The following is a 22710-nucleotide window of genomic DNA, read 5'->3' as shown; positions in this document are numbered from 1 at the left end:
AGTGAAAGATTACAATTAAGCAAGTGGTCTTTTGACATCATAGGCAGGAAGAGATTCTGAGAGTTAACATGAAGTTAGGTGAACAGTCTAATACGAGAAACTGAATTCTTTCAACACACTGGAGGTGTCATCTAAAAAAAAGTTATTTCAGTTAGCTCAGGTCTTTCATGGTATTCTTTCAAGATGATTGCTAGTAGTGTGCTTTAGTCAATGAAATGACATTGGCCGAGTCAGAAATACTAAATTGTATGTGTAAAGAAGTCTTCTTTAGTAAAAACAATTATCAGTATGACACATGCAGCTTTTGTCCCCTAGTCTGTCTTAAAAGTTGCTTGTGAAGGACTCGTAAGACTGACAGCGTATTATAATAAGTCAAGATCACGTTTTTCCCCTACTTTTATTACTTTGCTCAGGAAAATGCATCTGAATAGTAATTACCAACTTGGTTATGTAATCCATAGAGCCTCTAGACTGTTGACTATCCTGCTTCAAATTAGCTTGAACTGTGTCAGCAACTAAGGAATTTTTCTTATTTGGTTCTTCTAGGAACTATTATGTTTCTTTTAGGAAGTGTTATATGAGTCTGAGGCATATGTGATGGTTTGGATTTCTTACAATTTCAAGAACAAGAGGTAAGACAGGGCTTTGGAAAGCTCACTGGGTATGGAAGAACTGTACTGTGAAGTGGGCTGATCACTGTTCATAGCAAGCAGTGTTACTGCTGCCAGGTAGTAATAAAGCTGTGAAAGTTTGTAATCTAATTTATCTTTTTGAAAGGTCTTCTGATTATGATTTGGCAGCCATAATGGTTCTGTATCTTGTAAAAGAGATATTTCAAAGAAGATAGCACAAAGACTCTGGCTTTAAATGTTTCCCTAACTTTTGAGACCTATCTCCTATCTCAGTGGCGCTGACATCTGTCAGTATTGTAGGGTCACTTATAAGCACTCGTGCAGTGTTTGAGTGGCTTGAAATACATGCCCTTTGCACCAGACAGCTAAACCTCTGCATGTTCATGCTGCCGCCATATGAGATCAAATACTGCCTCGCCAAAGCCTTTTTGCACTTCACCAGTGTGATCCCTGCTGTGTGCGGAATGCTAAGGTTCCTCTTGCATTAAAGGAAAAGAGGCCCTACCTAACTAAGTTTGTCCATCCAAGTTTCCATGGTTTCTCACGTAAGAAAAAGATCATCACTGGTGGGATGAAGTATAGCCAATCTGCAACAAATCCACTTCATATTATCCGAAAAACTTCCTTCTGTATTCCTACCCAGTTTTTGTCTTAAGGTTCTTGTTTGGTGGTTTTTATTTTCACTTGACGCCCTGTAAATTTTTAACTGTTTACGCCAGATGCCTGCATAATTCACAGGACCACGGATGAAGAAAAAATGAATGTGTAATAAATTTAATTTATTTTATCTACTGTGCATGAATTCATCTGTGTTCTGTCTTTAGGATTGGTTTTAATTTCTTCCTGTATAAATTTCTGCATGAAAAGATATTTGCTTTCTTTGTATTGCCAAATGTAGTGCACTCATTCAGTCTTTGTTTTATTTGTATGACCTCCTTCCACAGTCATGGAATGTATTACTGTTAAATAGTTTTGGTTATACTTCTCATGGCTCACATAAAAAAAATTTGTCAATTCCTACCCACTCTACTTCATCAAGTCTCTTCATTCCTGTATTCTCTATCTACAAAGTAGGAATAATTATTATGGAGTGCTTTTGACTGGTAAAATGCTTTAAAATTCTCAAGAAGAATGATGTTTAAGAATCTAAGCACTTTTTTCTTCTTCCATGCACAATAAATCAGCAACTGCTATCAAACTGGGTTACTATATATATACTTTACAGGAATCCTTCCAGAATCCCTCCATTTCCTCTGGATTGTGTTTCAAGGAATGTGCAACTCATCTACATTAGGCCAGTGAGAAGCATCATTTTCAAAAGGCTCTTAAGATTAATTCTAGAAAAAAAAGCAAAAAAAACTTCACGAGAATCTTTCTGAGGGAAATTACTATGATATTTCTACCAAAGTGTCTTTCTTTCAGAGCACAGATTTGTGTGCCTGTCTCTTTGTGACTGTTTTTTTGTGGGAGTGACTAGTAGTTCCTAGTGTGGCCGCAGTCTGTGGTAAATTTTAAGTCTTGTTCTTAACATGTCCTTGATTTTCTGCTGTGGCTCTGATGTTACTGGATCTTTCGGGATGCCTTCTATGATTGCTTGTTGAGCTAGTGACCAGTTTTACTTTGAGTACAAAACATGCAAAGCAAAACTCAGTCATGATGTATCTTCCTTTGTGTATGTTAAGATCACTGGATTTATTTGTGTTGCAGGAGCACAATTGCTTTGGAAGGGGCATGTGTTTTGGTTTGTGTCCCTGTTATGTAGCTTGGAAAAAATCTGAATTTTAAGACGTTTCTTTTTCTGCAACTTGCTTTCATTTGTATGAAGCAATAATTTGGCATATAGCAGTCTGGATTCTGATTTGGCTTTGCTTTATTCAGAGAAGCATTTTAGTGGCTACATTTAGGTGAGAAGTGAAAATTTCTAAACTAGGCAAGAATCTGTGGAAGCTCAAAGCTTATGGTGATGTTTGCATTAGATAAGTTCAGTGAGATAGAGTGTGCACCTTCATTGTCTTAGTGTCAGCAGGCAAAATTTACACCATATGTGCCCAACTGTGATTGCTGCATGAGGAGAAAAGAGAAACATGTCAGAACATTTGAGTAACACCTAATTCAGCCCATGGTTATAAATAAAGCTGATGGATGCTTAAAAACAAAAGTAAGAAAATATTATGGTTTTATTATTTCTCAACAGCGCTTCCTACATAAGTGAATTTTATTACAGAGACAACACGAGTGAAAAGAAACATATAACAACTTTTTAATGGTATTTTTGCGTTATTTTATTTTTTTCGCAGTAAATAAAGTAGTTATGAGGCTCCAAGGAAAACAGCCCAGATGTTAGTGAGTTGTATGAAATTTAGTGGAAACAAGCTGTAAAAAACATAGTCATAAAACAGCCTGTCAATGCCACACATCTGGACAATGCAACTGTATGTTCCCGCTGCTATCATCACCCTAAGAGAACTCAATAACCTTATTTCACTCCAATTAGGCTGCATACCAACGGCATCAGAGAGGGGGTATGTTTTCACCAAGACAGACCCTCTCAAATTCCCAAGTTTTTTATCTTTCATTTAGGGCTAGTCCCTCAGACACTGGTCACTTTGTAAACAGCTATTCCCCTTGATTTGCTATCTGTAACCTGCTTTTTAATTTAAAGCTTTGTAATAGGTAGTTGCTTAATGTTGTTTCTTTGTTTAAAATTTAAAGAAAATTACATTTTCCTGTGAGAATTCTGTCTGTTGACTTTCTCATAAATCATAGAAGGTTTTTTCCATTCTATTTTTATCTCATACTATATCTGATATAACTTTATTTGAGGTCTTTGGAACCAAAGAATAACAGTGTGTCTTACTGATATGTTGTTTTTTCTGGAAATGTGGCCATTTTGATCTACACATAGTACAATGTGAGACAGCAGTCCTCATTTCAGCTTGCAAATAAATACGAGTTGAGTGCAGTATTCAAACTATGCAAGTAGTATTTTTGTTGTGATTTTTTTTTTCCCTTTGCAGGTAATGGAATTAGCCAAAGCCTTTCTGGAGCAGGGTGAAGAAATTCCTGTAACACTAACTGGAAAGCTGTTGAAATTTCAATTGCTTTGTCTCAAACAGAAGGACCTTCAGAGAAGAGAAGAGGAAAAGGAGGTACTATAGTATGCTCTGGGAACATTACATTTTTGAAGACACATCTATTCTGGTGTTACTTCCATAAATTCAGCTTTCTTCTGATGTTTGGCTTTCTAGAACTGTAATTTAAAAAATGTGATTAGAAATATTTTTTATCTAATCAACTTAGATTAGACTTTGTGGATGAAGTTCTCAATTACTCAAATGCCTGTGAGAACATAGGGAAAAAAAAAAGAAAAACTCTGTGGAAGAAGTCTTTGCTCAAGTGAGAGCTAGTAACTGCTTAGCTGAGTCTTAGGACCAATACAAAACAGAGCTAGGAACAGGCTTCTGCGGAATGTATCCCTGTTGAAGTAAAGGTAGGAGAGGTTGTTATTGGGAGGGATCAAGTATAGACACAGAGCAGAATGTGACGGAGTTCTTGCTATGAGTCTCCTCTCTAGAGGGAATTTGGAGAAGTTATCTCTTCCATCCTCTGGCACTAAGGCAGGATAATATTTACATAAACTATTCTTGGCAAATGTTTGTTAAACCTTTTCTTCAAACTTTCCAATGCTGTGTCTTTGCTTTTCCATGGCAATCAGTATTATTTCTGAACCATCTCTACAACACACACAAGAAAAAGGATTCTGGTTCTACCAACCCTACTCTCATTTGATTAGGCATGTTCCTCTCCTCTGAATTCTCTCAAAACAGTACATATTTTGAAGTCCACTTCTCAGAACCAGGTACCGCATTTTCCTGTGTTCCCAAAACTTGCTTCCATTTGTCTCCAAGGTCATCACTACTAGCTCCAAGACTGTCTCAGACAGATTGCTTATGTGTTCTAGGAGGAATTTCACCAAGCTTGCGCAGAATCACAAATCAGACCTCTAATTTATTTCTAACACCTTTTGGAACATTTTGACAACTTACTGAACAGTTGTTTTTTCTATAGTCCTTTTCCAACAAACATTCATGAAACTGAATAAAGTCAGTTAATTATCAGAAAGTCATATGATTGCTGCAGTAAGTTTATCCTGTTAATTGATAAAACTCTATAATGTGAGGTGTGATGACATGGAGACCTAAGCAGTCTGTGCATGTGAAAGATGCAAGCAGAAAATAGTTTAATGGATTTTGTATAGGTGAAAAGTCTGTAAATTTCTTTATCAATGGCTTTATTCGTGGGAGTGGTTGGTGGATGAAGTGTAGCACACCATCACAAGAACAATAAATGCTAGGTGATTCCATTAAAATTGTGTCCTGTTCCCACATAAGTCAATTTATTAGTAAATGATAGTTTAGACCACAGAAATGTATGAGGAATATTAAAAAAAAAAAAAGCTTTTTCAATCTGAAAAGAAATTGAGAGTCTGAAGCTATAGAATAGATTGTTAATAGTGAATTGAGAAAAAAATGGCTTTTTTCTTAGATAGCAGTCAATCCTTTTAGGTAAACTGTCAAACAAAAATTTGAAGTTTAATGGCACTTCAATATTTGGAGTATTTAGAGTATTTAGAGCTTTGATCTAGCAAAATTAGTCTTGTAACTTTAATTTTATTTCCTGGTTAATTTGAGGATAGTCAGTGTTGTAGGTTGAAGAGTCTCTGGCACTTACTTTTCTGTTTTAGCCAAATTGTCTGCAAAAGTTGTCATCTCCTTTGAATTGCATCTATATTAATGTGTGACAGGCAAACACAAGTGGAGTAGTTGAAGGACGGAATCAAAAATTGGAAGGCTCTTGGATATGAGGATGCTCTGCAGTACAGAGTGGGCAGAAACTGACTTCTGATTTAGAGTTCTGTCTCTAAATTGGCTGCCATAAAATTTTTAATCCTTTTCAACTAGCTTGTACAGTACAAGTTCTGTTGCCAACAATCTGGGTGTTGAAAACAGGATTTTACTCACAAATCAGTTCTCGGAAAGCAAGCGTATCTGTCCTTGGGTTTTTTAATAGATACCAGTTAATAGAAGGATCAGCAGAACTAGTACAACATGTAAATAACCAAAAATAAGGCATTAGGAAATTTCTGTATTTCATTAGGAGCAGGAGCTTGTTGTAAATTGACAGGTTTATGTATTTAAAATATTAGGCAGAAGTGAAGAAGTGTCTCTGAATTAGAAAACTGAGGTAGAAAAATTTTGTAATGTAAAGCTTAAAATAACAAATTTGCAGAAGTGAATGGATTATTAGAAACTCCACAAAAAGCTGCACCTTGTAGGGAAGGAGAAATATGACATTGAAAGGAAAAGGAAAGAGTCCAGGAGAGGAGAGGCTTTTACTTTCTAAAGTATTAAGGTCAAGCAGTGTTATTTGTTAGAATCTTGGCAAGTCCAGAAATGTCTCTGCTTATTTAAGAGTTACTTAAAATGATGCAGATGCAATAGATGAAGTTGATTGTGAACTTTGTGGCATGATGACTGAATCAGCTGTTTGGTGTGTTCAACAGCTTAGAATTCAAAGAAGTACTATCAAAATTTCTAATTTGAAATGTTAAAGGTAGAACCAATTTGAAAGAAAATAATGAAAGCCTCCAAATTCTTCATTACACAGTGGAAATATTTTCAAAAATCTGTTGAAGACATTTTTAAATTTTACAGAAAAGAAATTCAATAAGGAAGGGAAAAGCAGCAAAAGATTTTCTGTTTTGATTTTGAATTTGAGCTAAATACAACTTCCACAGCTGGAAAGTCTGCTTTACAGCTGGATCTAGGGAAAGCAAATATATAGAGTTAACTGCCCTCATTAGCATGAAGGGCTTCCCTAATTGCTTTAATAGCCTTTAAAGTAACATCATCAGGATTGTAACTGTAAGTTAAGTTAATATTTTTATTTTATTTTGTTTAACTTTATAATCCTGAAATGTAATTTTTGCATAGTTTGAATAGTATTTCTGCTGGACAGAAAGAAGGTGAAGACAGTCTTGCTGTACAGAACCAACTTTGCCTTAATATTTTTTGATTGTTTTCATTTTAGGCCAACTCCTGTTTTTTTTTTATTTATAGTGTGAGGCTTTGGGACACTTACAAAATATTTTTTTGTCCTGTACTGTTAAGTTATTGGGAAGAGCTTTATGTAGGTGTTTTTGTTTGGAGATAATGAGAATGGCTGAGTACAGTAATTTCACGAATACAAGCCGCACCAATTTGACCAAAATTTTGGTGGAAACCCGGAAGTGCGGCTAATATTCCGGGGCGGCTAATACATTAACAAAATTCTAAAAGCTGCCAACACGGAAGTGAGAGCCCGCGGCAGCCCCAAGCCAAGCTGGAGCCCGGCCGGCCCCGGCAGAGGTGGGAAAGCCTGGCAGAGGCGGGGCCAGCAGTGTGGGGGGCGGGCGGCAGAGCCTGAGCCAACAGGGCGGGGCAGGGGGGCGACAGAGCCGGGTCAGTAGGGCGGGGGAGCCTGGGAGAACTGGGGCTAGCAGTGCAGGGGAGCATGGCAGAAGCAGGAAGGCCGGCGGGTGGGGCTGCCTGGCAGCGGGGGAAGCCCAGCAGAATCGGGGCCAGCAGCATGGGGGAGCCCGGCGGTGCGGGGGCCTGCAGTGCCGGCCAGGGCGAGGAAACGCGGCGGCGGTGCAGACGGGAGGGGGCGGCCGGCGAGCCCGGCGGCGGCAGCCCGCCGGTAGGGCTAGGGAACGCGGCGCGGCCGGCGAGCCGGGCGGCGGCGGCGGCAGCCCGCCGGCAGGGCTAGGGAACGCGGCGCGGCGCGGCCGGCGAGCCGGGCGGCGGCAGCGGCAGCCCGCTGGCAGGGCTAGGGAACGCGGCGCGGCCGGCGAGCCGGGCGGCGACGGCGGCAGCCCACCGGCAGGGCTAGGGAACGCGGCGCGGCGCAGCCGGCGAGCCGGGCGGCGGTGGGCAGGGCTAGGGAACGCGGCGCGGCGCGGCCGGCGAGCCGGGCGGCGGCGGGCAGGGCTAGGGAACGCGGCGCGGCGCGGCCGGCGAGCCGGGCGGCAGCAGCCCGCCGGCAGGGCTAGGGAACGCGGCGCGGCCGGCGAGCCGGGCGGCGACGGTGGCAGCCCGCCGGCAGGGCTAGGGAACGCGGCGCGGCCGGCGAGCCGGGCGGCGGCGGGCAGGGCTAGGGAACGCGGCGCGGCCGGCGAGCCGGGCGGCGGCAGCCCGCCGGCAGGGCTAGGGAACGCGGCGCGGCCGGCGAGCCGGGCGGCGACGGCGGCAGCCCGCCGGCAGGGCTAGGGAACGCGGCAGCGGGGCGGTGCTGACGGGAGAGGGGGGCCAGCGAGCCCGGCGGCGGCGGCAGCACCACCCGACCAGCCCCGCCGAGCCGTGGCGCTGAGCTGGGCTACCCGGCCCCGTCGGCAACCATGAGCGGGCCGAGCCTTCCTGGCCCCGCCCCGAGCCAGTAAAGCCCGCTATGCCGCGATCCTGTTACTAATTGGCCAATTTGTGAAAGCTGCGCACGGATTCTCGCGACGAACGAAAGTGCGGCTAATATTCGGGGTGCGGCTTATCTATTGACAAAGACAGCAACATTGTCGAGGCACCGGGGGTGCGGCTTATAATCCGTGCGACTTGTATTCGTGAAACTACTGTAATATCCTGTGTGAAATGAACACACAACTCTTGGTTCTAGTTTACATTAGACAGATATTTACATCAAAGAAAAATGGTGCTGGTACCATTTTACACCATAGTCAAGAGTGTTAACAGAGATGTTAAAGATAGTAACAGATATTGAATTTTTGACATATTTCCTCTCAGTCCAAGGAAGGTTTCTGGCTGATTCCAGTGCTGTAGTGGAAGTTACTAAAGCACAGAGATTTTTTGCTCATCTCTCTACCCATGTGCATTTTGTTAGTTTGATAGGCATAATGTCTACATACTTCTTGCAGTTCCTTTTTAATATGAAGTTCTTAGCATTATGACTGAGTAAGAACATATGAATAACTGAATTATGTTTTTGAGTAGGAAAACACAGGGTTTTCAAGACAGCTCCACCACATTAATATAATAGCAGCTGAGCGGGAAAAGTGTGAAACTAAAAAAATTGAACACCTAAACTTTTACAGCAGTCTAACCTTTGTTCTGCACAAAGGCTTTAATGAGAACTTCATTTATTCATCTTGTCAGGCAGAACAGCAGCAAAAAGAGAAAGAAAAAGAAAAAACGAAACTTCCTGAAAAGACATCTGGAAAAGATAGTAAAGGAAAAAAGTCAGTGGCACCACCCCCTGTTAAAAAGGACACCAAATTGAAACAACGGGGAGAAGTGGAAGTGAAAGACAAGTACATTGGTATGTAAAATATGATTATATATTCCCAATAAACTTTTGGAGTACTTTGTTTTGTTCCATGTTTTGTTCCATGTTGAAAAGTCAAGATCTATTTGCTAATATCAAAACTTTGCCACTTTGCCTTTGAAGAGGGCACTATGTTCTGCTCAGTGTTAGGATGGATTGTGCAGTCCAAGAATTAAAATACAGTTAAGTTATATATGGCATGTCAACATCAAAATATTTGGGGATATATAAGACTACAAGAAAGTAGTTAAAAAAATCCTTCAGAAAACTTATCCTAGACACACATTTCAGAATAACTAAATGTGTCAGTATCCAAAGGTGGCTTTCTTCTTATACTATAATTTAAAAAAGAGCTGACTGAGTTGTCAACCCTGTCAGTGAGGAAATTTTTCCTAACATTCAATCTAAACTTACCCTCTTTATATTTGTTTTAATACAGCTCTATAAAGAAATAAAGGGGAAAAAAAGGACCATGCCTTAAATTCAGTCTATATCTTTTTCTGGTAGCTAGCAGTAATTTTATCATTCATCTCTAATACATTATCCCCTGTCTGAAATTAAATATTTCTTCTTTTGAGTAATCTTGAGATTACTTACATTGATGTTTTTCTTCTTTTGCATATGGACTAGTCACTGATAATTAGAACGTTAGGCATTGTTATGCACTTGTCATGATTATTAGCATAATCATAATTACAATTTTCAAACGGCAGGCAGTCTTCAGCATGTATACATTGCAATTTGTGGATTTGTGTAAGTGATTATGCAACACCTATCTTTTTTGTTAAAAATTATTCATGTCCAGAAATAGTATATGCTTATACTTTTTCTTCCTGCAGTAACTGAGACATAAATTTATGTGCTTCAATTTCAGTACTAGGAGTGAAATAATAAGCTAGTTTTCTTCTGGTTTTGATTTTTGCTTTATGCAATATATGTACTAGACTGTGGTGGGTGCTTCCTCAGTCAGTCTCTCTCTAAATTTCTGTGTTAGTCCATGTTTAGCTAATATTACAAGGAGCAGAGAGTCTGCTGCTCCAGGTGGTAGCAGCATTGGCCATATATCTGAGCACAGGCTGTCAGTGCCAGGCTACCTTTTTTCCTTCCTTGGATAAATGAGTCCCATGAGCTGGAGTCAGCAAACACTTGGACATCTGATGTGTTAATAAGCATAAGAAAGGATCTTGATGTTAAATAGAGTAAAAAGCTGTGATTTTCTTTTGGTGCAGGTGTGTCTGCACTAGCTCTATGTGTTTCAGCTTTGATGGAGAGATACAGGATCTTCAACAGGCATTTCCAGTCAGCTTAGGACAAATAACTGTACCGGTATCCTGGTTTAGGGGACAGGTACTGCCAAGAAAAAGGCAGGAACTTTTCATAAAATGGAGAATGAAAATCCCCTCCCTTCAATTTATTAAAATTTGGAAATTAAGGGGCTCTCAGGCTAAGGTATGGGTTTAGGAATAACAGTTCTTTACTGATATGTCTACAAGACAAAACAAGAACAACATCAGTTATGAAAATCAGTGACAAAACAGAACAAAACTTAGTCCCAGTCCCTTTTCCAGCCACAGACACTCTTCTCCTCTGCATAGTCCTGGTGGAGAGCGGGGCAGGCCTCTCGCAGCTGCAGCAGCAGCAGGAGCAGGGAGGCGGAGGCAACAGGGCCAGGTGGGAGAAGGGTGAAGGAAGTACTCCCTGCTCACCATTTGGGTCCCTGTTCTCAGCAGTGTTCTCAGAGGCAGGAGGCTCTAGCAGTGCAGGGTGCAGGGGAAATCCGACCGCAGAGAAACCTCTCTCCTTGGCATTTGGACTGGCATGTGTCCCAAGGGAGAAAAAAATATCCAGCCACCCCAACCCCCCAAATCCCGCCAACAATTGAGGGAGGGAGACAGCCCCCACCCATCCCTTTGTCTTGAGAATCAAAAGCTGAGGGAGCCACCTGGCCAACTTCCTTAGCATGTTAATGGAAAAAATTCTCCACAGAGGAGGAAGAGTAAAACCCCCCCCAACTCCCAGCAACTAATTAAATCACCTCATACCTGTCTTACTACTAGTAAGTACTTGTATTTCTCCGTAACGCATAAGAAGAAACTACACACGCCCAGAACTTCTAGAGAGTTCATTTCTTCTTCTATCATGCTTAACCTTTTGTTTTGGTACTGAAATGTTGATATGCATACTTCTGCATAACTGATAAGCCCAAACAGAGCAGACTCTCAATGAAACTTCTCATCTGCACTTTAATATGAATTTGGATATGCCTCTGCCAAATGAAAGGACTAGTGTGAGCTGATGTTACCAGCGGATGAAGATTTTACCAAGAAGTACATCTAGTGAACATGAACTACTGGGTAGGGAAGAGTCAGCAGTGAGTCTATCTGCAGCTAATCCCTTGAAATTGTGATGGTTTGGGTAATCTTTCATGTGAGATACCATTACTTATTCTGTGTATGCTCCATGTGCAAGATGAAATAGGATAGTTTAAACTACTGTTAGAGCATGTGGGTGTGTCCTGACACTAAACTCCTTTGAGACGAGCAATTGCAGAAATGCTGCTACAACATTCTGATTATGATCAGTTCCTGCAGTTTTTCTCCTGGTCCTTCTCCAAACAATTATTACTTCTGACTTTATTGAGAATTACTATTCTTCTTGCTGTGTTCTAGGTTCTAGGTTTGGTGCAGAAGACCTGAGTCTTACGCACATAATTTTTGAATTTATATGTAATTTTTCCGATGAGATTATAAAAGAACTGTTTCTCTGAGCTTCATTTGCATTATCCCATATAGTGAAGTAAAAAATTTATTTTGTTTAGCTGATGAATGTTCTTACTCCAATCTGTTTTTGTTGTGTTTTGAACAGATGATGAACCAGATGATGGTGCTCATCATTACTTTATCATTCTGGGTTTCTCCAATCTTCAATTGTTGCCTGTTTTGTCTGACCTTGGGATTAACATTTCAAGTGTAATTCAAATTTCTTCTGAAAATTACAAGCCATTGCGGATGTACTTAGAAGCAACTAAACTTAAAAGACAGTCTTCAATTTCACGTGAAGGTAATGTAGTCATTTGAAAAAAAAACATGTAGAAAGGAGATAATTTTCTATCCAGGGAATGACTGTTCTGGCTGTGGTGTTCTCCCTCTCCATGCCTTGTGATTATAGGGCATGCTACGTATGAGCAGCTGTGTTTGCCAGTGCCAAAGTAGTATTGCCATTGTTTGGCTACCAAATCTAATGGTTTGGCAGTGCAAAAACTGAACAGTAGAAAGAGAGACTGACTAAGCAGGCAGAGTTTGTGGCCACAGTAGCCACCAAAGAACAACATTTTATAAAATGCATATTTCTGTGAATTGTTAGGAAATGAACTGCTTAGAAAACTTGACTCATTTGGTAATTTCAAAGAGAGTGGACATTTGGCTGCTTTGGGACTGTGGCACCAGCCACAGGAGAATATGCCAAAAATAATGCCCTGCAATTGTACTTAGCTGTCCCCAGGCTGTAACATCTTTCTTGAACTGGGATCCTGGTAGGCAGAAGACTACAGTAATTTCACGACTATAAGGTGTACCCTTTTGACTAAAATTTTGGTCCGAATGTGGGAGTGCGCCTTATAGTCCGTATGCACCTTATATATGGACAAAGTTCGGAAATTTGCAAACCTGTAAGTGCAAACTGCAAACCGAGCCAGGACCCCTGGGAGCTGCAGCTGCACGAGGGGAACCGGGAGCCACGGGAGCTGTGGCCACTGGTGGGGGAAGCTGGGACCCGGCGCAACCACTGGGCGGGGGGATGCTGGGACGCGGTTTGGCTGCCGGCCGGGGAGACACGGCACAACTGCCAGCCAGGGAGAAGCGGGGAGAAGTGGTGCGGCTGCCGACCGGGGAGAAGCGGGGAGAAGCAGTGCGGTGGCCAGTCGGGGGGACGCCAGGACCTGCCACATCTGCCAGCCAGGGGGATGCCAGGACCTACTACAGCACTGCAGTGGGAGCCGGGAGCCATGAGCCGTGCCAGCTGGCACGAGGGGTGGTCAGGAGTGCCGGGGCCCGCAGCATGAGGAGGGCACCTGGGGCTGTGTTTAAAGGCTACACCAATCTGTGAAAAATGTTTGCAAATTGAGCACCTGCCAGTAATTCGTTACTTTGTTGCACGTGGTGCAGCTCCTCGCTGCAAAAAAAAAGTGTGCCTTGTAATCCGGTGCGCCTTATATAATGTACAAAGTTGTGAAATTTGCCGACTCCCGGAGGTGCACCTTATAATCTGGTGCATCTTATAGTCGTGATATTACTGTAAATATTCGTCATCAGTGATGGCTGGCTATCCTGAGCTGTAGTGACATAGCCAGCACATCAAGGGAGGTGGTTATTCACTGCTACTTGGCTGTCATGAGAATAGAATTGTGGAGTCTACAGTACAAGAAAGTTACCAATAAACTCTATTCAATCTGGCAAGCAGCCTTTCTATAAGGACTTGCTAAAGGACCTTAAAAGACGAAAAAGTAATTGTAATCATGAATGGCCTTTGGAATTTTCAGGCCCCAGAGACAGGGTGAAAGTGTGGAGAAAGTCTGGTGGAAAAGGATCAGGTTAGGGATTACTTAAACAAACTGGATATACATAAATCCATGGGACCTGATGGGATTCACTCAGGCATACTGAGGGGCTGGCTGTGATGTCCCTGCAAGCCCACTGCCAATTACTTTTGAAAAAACACGGCAGTTGGAAAATGTGCCTGAAGACTGGAGGAAAGCATCACTCCTATCTTCAGAAATGGCAGGAATGTCTCAGGAATCTAAGGGCCACTCAGACTTTTCTCAGTCTCTGGGAAGATGATGGAACAGCTAATCCTGGAAACATTTCCAGGCACATGATGGACAAGGAATTCATCATTTGGCATGGATTTGCCAGTGGAAGTCAATCTTAACCAACCTGATAACTTTCTAAATGACAAAATGGCTGTCTTGGTAGAGGAGGAAGGAGCAGTGAATATTGTCTGCCCTGACATAGTAAGTCCTTTGGCACCGTCTTCTCATAAAGAAGCTGGATAAGCAAACACTGAGTTGGATTGAAATGTTGTTGAATGTCTTGACCTAGAGGGTGTCAGAGGGGTTTGGTGGTATGAGTCCAGCTGAACTTCTTTGTTAGTGATCAGGACAGTTCCCCCAGCAAATACTCTTATAATACACTGGGAGGAATTGCTGAAACACCACAGAATTTTGCTGTTTTTTCAGAGGCACCTCAACAGGATGAGGACATGATCTGACAGGGACCTCATAAAATTCAGCAAGGGCAAAGTCCTACACCAGTTCATGGTGGAGACTGACTGGCTGGAAAACAGCTCTGCACAGGACTTAGGGATGGTGGCACTAAGCTGAACGTGAGCCAGCACTGTGCCTGTGTAGCAAACAAGGCTAATGGTATCTGAGACTGCATCAGGTCAAGGGATTTGAACTTTCTTTTGTACTCAGTGCTGGTGAGGCCACACTTGGAGTTCTGTGTTCAGTTCTGGACTCCTCATTATAGCAGAGATATGGAGCTACTGGGGAGAGTCCATCAAAGGACCACAAGTATGTTCATATGAGGAGAGGCTGGAAGAGCTGGGAATGTTTACCCTGGAGAAGAAAGAGCCTGGAGGGAACTCATCAATGTGTATAAATGCCTGAAAGGAATGTGCAAAGAAAAGGAAGGCAGGCTCTTTTCAGTGGTGTTCAGTGACAGGACAAGAGGCAATGGCAAAACTGGAGACAAAAAACCACTTGTTTACTGTAAGGGTGACTGAATGCTGTCACAGATTGCCCAGAGAGGTCGTGGAGTCTTCATTCTTGGAGGTACTCAAAAGCCATGTTGGTCATAGTCCTGGGCAGTCTGCTCTTGGTGACTCTGCTTGAGCAGAGGAATTTTACCAGATGACCCCCACAGGTCCCTTTTAGGATCAGTGACTGTACTTGGAATAGGAGATGATGGCAAGATATAAGTGGGGATATTTTTTAATCCCAAAGTTGGGTGTCAGATATTTGCTGAGTCTCTGAGGATGGAAATATTTTAACAATACTTAGAGAAGACTGATACATGATTTTTGCTTTATGTTAAAGGGATACATTGTACCATGATTTGTTAAATACTTATGTATTTTAGATGTAGAAGCAGAGAAAAGAAAGGAAGATGAAGCTAACAAAGACCTGGAAACATTTTGGAAATTCCTGGAACCTGTTCTGAACAGTGGAAGGCATGGATCAAGTCTCTTTGATGTTGCCAGGCTTCATTACCTAGTTAAGGAAAGTGACTTTCCCCCTGATTGGTCAGACAGTGAAATGCTGGTCAGTACATTCTGTTTTTACAGTTCATGGCATGCTTTAGGGTTTGGAACTTTTAAGAACACATTAGGAATTTAAACTCAATTCTTCTCTGAAACAGAACCACAGTAGTTAGTACATTTGTAATCTTAAACAAAAAATATTTCCTATGTGTCCATCAACTGTATTCAGCATTTGTTTACAAGGAGTCTGTTGAATAAAAATGCCTTATTTGGAGTTTCATAATATTGTGGGATCCAGCACAAGAGTTGTAAAATAATTTGAGGTTTGAAATCTATTAAACATCTTTATAGACCCAGTTTGCATCTCATTCAAGAGTCATATGTGTGTATGAAATAACGAAGAAGTTATATTTTTGTCCTTATAACATGAGGCCTACTTACTGCACCTCAGAATAGTCACATGAGAAAAAATTACCAGAATGCAAGAGTACGTTTTGATACATGATGTTGCTTTATCATATTCAGTACTGTTTCTTTTTGTCCAAAACATGGCTCTAGCTTATTACTCATTGTAAGTGAGTAATAGGCCTGCTGAGTCAGGATTATTACCAGGCACTGAAGGAGAAAGTGAATCATTAGCAATTTTTTCCATCCTACGTTCTAGATATGTGTATAGTGAGGTAAAAGAGTCCAGTATTTTTCAATATACAGTGTCAGCAGTGAAAAATACAAACTACTAAAGCAAAATAAGGCAACATGCCTTATTTAATCTACTGTGTTTGTAGTCTGTATTATTAGGATTAAAGGACATTCTAGGACATTCTTCTAACCCCTATTTATGGTACAGTAGAGTCTGTATACAAACAACTCACTGTGGTTTCCAAAGCATTCATTGAAAACTCCTTAATTGTAGAATCATCTAGGCTTGCTACTTATAACATTACTTATCATTATACTCTTTATATAATCTTACAGTGCCAAGCCTCTTTTGGGAAAGCACTTTTTTTCTTCCCTATAATCACATTTTACGGGGGACTGTTTCTAATTTTTAAAATCCTGCAAGCACCTATATTATAGCTGAAATAAAGGGAAAACCATCTGTCACTGAAACAGATTTCAACAGATTGGAGTTATAATTTCATGAGGCCTACAGAAGTAAGAAGGTTTGTAAGTTTTTAAAGAAACAGGTGTGGAGCATATAAGTTCTGAAATCATAGGTGGATAGAGTCTGTTCTTGTGGACTTGCTGGAGAATCTCTTGAGTCTGAGCTTGCTGCATCTCTGAAGTGCAAGATACACAGGAGGAGAATTCCTGGGACAAAATGTTAGACATTTATATAAAAATGGTAGAGTATTACATACTGCAAGTAGTCTTTGCTCTCAGATTTGAGATCTTTTGAAACAAAAATACTTTCAAAAATATTTTCTTTGTTGAAGAGTCACTAATGGTTAGATTCTAAAAAGTTTTGATGAGCGTCTATGTCCTGAGGAGAGACCAGGCAAATTGAATTGCAAAGTTGTAATTATACTAAACTTTGGTTGGATCCCATTGAGTAGCATGGGTTTTGTTACTTATGACTTTATTAAAAAATCCTGTTTTGTTTAAAGGACTGGGCATTGAAAATATTCCAATATTTTATATATAACTTTTGTGGACTCTAATGATACTTTAAGAAGGTATGGATGCAAAGGTACACTAACCAATTCTTCAGATAAATACTGAATTGGTAAAACAAAGGTGCAAGAATATTAATGTACATTCTGTTTTCGCAAATATAATTTCTTCCCCAAGTGGCTTTTCTAGTCTTTAAATGTTATAAAAATGGAGACAAACATTTCATAACTTATGAGTGATTTGGGATTGCCTGTTTCCCAGTGTCATAAAGAGGCACTGAGTTGAGGAAAGCAGGTTCTTAATACTTCTTAAGGGTTTGTTATTTTTCTTAGTGGCTAATGTCAGTTGTACTTCTTTGCTGTGCTTTATTTTAGGAAACTTAAAATTGAGACATTCAATGTTGTTAGCCACCTCTTGGAGGCAAACTTCTTATATGAGAGACTTGCCCTACTTTCACAAAAGTGAAAGAATCACTGAGAAAAGGGATTTTTACAGAAATTGTCTTAAAGTTACAATAATTTCATCCTTTCCACAAAGTCCAGAATGTACAGGGGAAGAGTACATCCATTAAAGCTGCTGAAACTTGAATGTTTCATGTGGACTCCAACAGGGATTTGGTATTTATATAAAAACATATAATATTTAAAACTGCAGTTGCTATTATTCTTTTTATTCCTCCCAAGGTTTGGTGAAAACCACAGTACACGACCTCAAGAACCATGACTCTTTCCTTGTCAGTTTTTTGCAGATACAGCATTCTGTTCTCCCTTTGGATATTTGGGCAGTATGCTGACATTCCTTCACTCACAACCGTAGATTTCAGAATGCCATTCTTGAGGCTTTCTTTGTTTTCAAAAGGCAACAGAAAGAAAGAAAACAATATGAGATGGTGTTAATTACCTGGTTGGGTTTTTATTTTTTATTCTTCTAGAGCAGGAAAATGACTGACCTTGCAAATATGTTGCAGGCTGATCACAAGTAAAAATGTACACACATTACAAAATATATTAATTTTCCTCTCCCGTTCCTTCCCATCCAGAAAAACCCCATAAGTTCCATCTGCAAGACAGCAGACCTTGAATTACTAAGACTACTATTGCTACTACTAAGACAAGTTAGACTTTACAACAGCTAAAGCACTTAGGCAATATACCATCCATACTGAGGTGGGGCAGTGTTAAGGCAAATAAAATAAAGGAGGTTTTAGAATAACTCTGGAAAACATATTGAATTGGGGGAGGAAACAGTCTCTTGGAAAATTTATAAACAGATGTAGATCTGCTGGTTAAAGAGCTAATGACTCCTGTCACTAAGTTATATGACACTTTTATATGCAGACTTCATCCTTTGTGTCTGATTTTCTGTCATAGCTTGAATTTGGTACTGTGCTGTTTGAACACATTGCTTGTTTGATGTATGACTGCCTGGACTGGAGAAGACAGCATTGCAACTACTTGGAAAACACCAAACTTATTAATGTGCCTATGTTATCAGAGAGCAAATCAACACAATCTTCTGCAGTTGAGGCAAGGACCCTTCTCTTCTTGTCGAAAATAACTAATTGCAGGTTAGAATTTCCTGTCTTTAATTTTGATGCAAAAATTCACTTTGGACCATCACTCTGTGAGTAATTTTCAGTGAATGAAATTTGTATTTTTGTCTTTAGGGTTTAAAACCCCCCAAAAATGGGAAAAAAACCAGCTGAGCATTGGGAAAACACAAAAAGGAAATTGGAAGGATCCTATAGTCATGAAGTATCACAGGTGTAGAAATTTCTTAAATAGTGTCTGATGATACATTCTTGTGTCTGAAAAATCAATATGCCTGCACAAAGCTACTATACAATGTTGCAGATCTGTGAACTGTCAAAAAAAATATTGAGTTCTATGAAAGGTCTATTTCTTTCTTTTTTTTCATAATAGACAAAAGCTTAAGTGGACAGAAGAATGTAGCATATTAGAACATGCACTACATTCTTATTATCTTGTTCCATTTAGAAGTTTAGCATGTAATCTAGGGTGAGTAAGCAAAGCTAAATGAAATTAAGTTCTTCCACTTACTTGTGCGATACTAATTTGTTTTATGGTTTCTGTGGTTTTTTTTGTTAACTTTGTTCACTTAGGAACATCCAGCACCAGCATCACAGATAACACCTGCGAAAAAAAAAGGGAAACCAGAAGAAATTCTGCCAACAGCAGTTTTGTCAGAGGGTATGTTTAAAGATTAAAGCATCCATCTGTAGTTGTTCATTCTGTCAAACCATTCATTCGTCTAACAGCACAAAGCCTCAAAATTATTTGTGCAGTTAGCTGAAGATGTGTGTCCTGGTGAACGCATTGTGGAAGTGACTTAGTGGTGATAAACCAAGTTCTTTAGAAAATCACATTTTCTATCTGTTTATAGTCAGAGCCTGATTCAAACAATCTCAGTAATTTTGTTCGATCTCTAACTGTGTTAGACTCTTTTTAATAAATATTGTCTGAACTTCACAGAATCACAGAATATTTTCGGTTGGAAGGGACACACAAGGATCATTGAGTACCACTTAGCCCTACATAGGACATCACACCATGTGCCTGAAACCGTTTACCAAATACTTCTTGAACTGTCAGGCTTGGTGCTATGACCACTTTCCTGGGGAGCCTGTTACAGTACCCAAACACCTTCTGGGTGAAAATTTCTCTAATACGCAACCTAAACCTCCCCTTACTTGAGGTGAGGCTACCTCAGAGCAGAGCAGCGTGGGACAGTCCCCTCCCTTGCCCTGCTGGTGATGCTGTGCCTGATGCCCCCCAGGGCACACTTGGCCCTCCTGGCTACCCGAGCATTGCTGACTCAGATTCAATTTTTCATCAAACAGGACCCCTGGGTCCCTTTCTCTGGTGCTGCTCTCTGGCATCTTATTCCCCAGTCTGTCTGTATATCCAGGGTTGGTTTATCCCAGGCACGGAATCCAACACTTCTGCTTTTTCAGCTTTGTAAGGTTGATAATTGCCCAGCCCTCTTAATTAGTCAAGGTCTCTCTGGAGGGCCTCCCTGCCTTTGGGAGAGTCAACAGCTCTTTCCAGTTTTGTATCATCTGCAAACTTGCAGAACTGACTTGGAATATAAATTGGCATTTCTGAATAAACATATCTTAATGTTTTATGTCTTAATATAGCATCTGAAGAAACTTATATTCTGTTTCCTTCTGTGGACATGAGGTATTACAATGACTTGCTGAGTCAAATTCCTGAGGAGTTCTTTTCTGTACCCTTAATGCTGAGCTGCATGTTGGAACAGGTGAGAATGTTCTCTTTTCAATTTTGGCCTAGAGCTAATATAATGAATTGCCAAAGATCATCTATTTAACCTAAAATATAAGACTATGCATTGAGGCACTGAGCAAGGAGGTTCAATAGGAGTCAAAATTCCAAATTTTGATTGTGCACTTACCCTGTACAGATATATACAGTAATTTCACGATTACAAGCCGCACCGTTTTGAGCAAAATTTTGCTCCCACACCGGAAATGCAGTTTACACTCAGGAGCGGCTAATATGTGAATAATTTTCTGACATTTCCAACCCCAGAAGTGCAAACCAAGTCAGTGCAAACTGCCAGTAAAACCCGGCATTTACACGATTGTTACGAATTGGTTACTCTGTTGTGCGGTGGGTGGAGCCGGGCTCCGTACAGGCAGCACGGGGAGAGGGAGAGGCGGGGGAGCTCCCTCCTGCTGGCCCTGTGGCTCAGGGGGAGGCAGGGGCTCTCTCCTGCTGGCCCCGCGACCCGGGAGAGGTGGGGAAGCTCCCTCCTGCTGGCCCCGCGGCCCGGGGGGAAGGCGGGAGGCTCCCTCCTGCTGGCCCCGCAGCTCAGGGGGAGGCGGGGGGCTCCCGTCCCTGTGTGCCACCGCCGCGGGAGCGGGGGGACTCCATCCCCGCCTCCCATCACCACCACGGGTGCCGGCGTGCTCCGTGTCCCCCCTGCCACTGCGGCGCAGCGCCGGGGCGAGTGAGCCCAGTGGCTGCGGTGGCCGGCCCCGAGCGGCCCCGCCGAGCGGCAGTGCTGAGCTGGGCCACCTGGCCCCGTTGGCAGCCCTGAGCCCTCACAGCCCGAGCCAAGCCAGTAAACCCCGCTATGCCACGATTCTGTTACTATTTGGCAACTTTGTTGCACACGGGTCCTTGCTGCGAACGACAGAGCAGCTTATAATTGGGTGCGGCTTGTGTATGGACAAAGAACGAAATGTTTGCCAACACCCGGCAATGCGACTTATAGTCAGTGCGGCTTGTAATCATGAAATTGCTGTATATGTGTATATATATATATATATATAGATGTATATATATATATATAGTGTTATTCCATAATTAACTTCTGAAGTCTACAAATATAATCAAATTAGGAGAAAGGTGCAATTTCTTATCTAAGTGAATAACAAGTTTTCATGTCCTACAGCAATGTTATTGATACAGAACTTTTGCTGATTTGCTCAGTTAAAAGGTCATAGGTGAAGCCTAACATAAGAACATCAATGCTAGTGCTAGACAAATCTGACTTCTGTTGTGTTCAGGCACAATCTATGATTTAGAAGAGACACACAATATAATTTGGAAATCCTTCTTCTTTTTGGGGTAAAATTTCAGCCTAATTTTAGGGCTTTTACTTTTTGTAACTTAGTCTGAAAATAGGCTCAGGTAAGAATACTCGAAGTCCTACACTTAATAGACAATCAGTTTTTAATAACCTGAGTTCCTTAAAAATTCTTAACATTTCAAGTTAGAAATATTTTTCTTCTCATCCTTTCAAAAGCAACTGATAGGAAAAGCATTTAAATCTGTTTTCCATAATCTTTGTTTTGTGTGGAAACTAACTTGGAAAAATGTATTTTTGCTACTTGTAGAAAAAATTAGGCTTTTCTTTCCTGACAGAATTTATGGGTGTGTGCTTAGTTTATAGCAGGATTTGCTTGGTATTTCTGGCAAAGTTAAGCAGCAGTCATAGTGTGATGGAAGCTAACATATAGTGTATTTGCCAGGTTATTGCAAGTGAAGAATACCTTACACCACCAAGTCTGGTAGCATCAGAGGCTCAGGCAGATGGGATGCATCATGCCATTGCAGATCATATAATCTCTGTCCTTCCTTCTCTTTCACTTCCTATGAGTGAAAAAAAGGTTTGTGTTGTCTTTTGTTCATTTCCTAAAATGGCAAATCTCATTATTGGGGTTTAATACCTCTTCCTTTTCTTTTTAAACAGAATCTATATGACTACTTTTCTCCTAAATACAGTGAAAAAGAGACTGTCACCCCCCAGTACCCTCTCTTATTTAACTACCATGATGCCCTGTCTCAGCGGTTACACCTGCTGAAGGTACGGTTCAACCTATTTATATAGAAATATTTCTGAAGTTCACAGGCAATGAATGCTCAATGCACTAGAAGAGGGGAGTGGTGTTTTTACAAAACAGGACAGCATATACTAGATCTTTTTCCTACTGAGGTGGACACACCAACACGTTTAGTTGGGTTACTAACGAGGAGACCTCACAAACATGGAGCACAAACATACTGGTTTCAGTGATCTATTTGCATTATTAATGAGAATGTTTAACCTTTAGCATAGATGAGAGATATTACAGAACTGTTGATTTGCTGTTAAACAATGATGATACTGTGGAAAATGAGTTTCTAACTTGTTTACTGTGATTTACTGTGCAGACTAAGATGTTGAGAATGCTAAAATGTTGAGAAACAGAAGAAAATACACAGCACTTACTAATGAGAACAAGAAATATATTCAGGTTGGCTAAATGATTGGAGCATAGTGTGTAACCAAGATACTGCCAAATTCT

General features: G+C 41.1%; 1 protein-coding gene across 1 annotated transcript in view; it reads left to right on the top strand.

The window, feature by feature from the left end:
• The window catches only part of SPAG17 (sperm associated antigen 17), a 104233-nt gene that overhangs the window by 21716 nt on the left and 59807 nt on the right, over positions 1-22710 (top strand). The window contains 9 exon segments of the mRNA XM_042779028.1: positions 3650-3781; positions 8834-8996; positions 11868-12062; positions 15140-15321; positions 18245-18400; positions 18997-19084; positions 20035-20156; positions 21895-22032; positions 22116-22229. Of these exon segments, the coding sequence (XP_042634962.1) occupies positions 3650-3781; positions 8834-8996; positions 11868-12062; positions 15140-15321; positions 18245-18400; positions 18997-19084; positions 20035-20156; positions 21895-22032; positions 22116-22229 (1290 nt within the window).

The sequence above is a fragment of the Catharus ustulatus genome, chromosome 2, assembly GCF_009819885.2.
Source record: "Catharus ustulatus isolate bCatUst1 chromosome 2, bCatUst1.pri.v2, whole genome shotgun sequence".
NCBI classification, from domain to species: Eukaryota; Metazoa; Chordata; class Aves; order Passeriformes; family Turdidae; genus Catharus; species Catharus ustulatus.
This window is presented reverse-complemented; position numbering and strand designations above follow the sequence as displayed.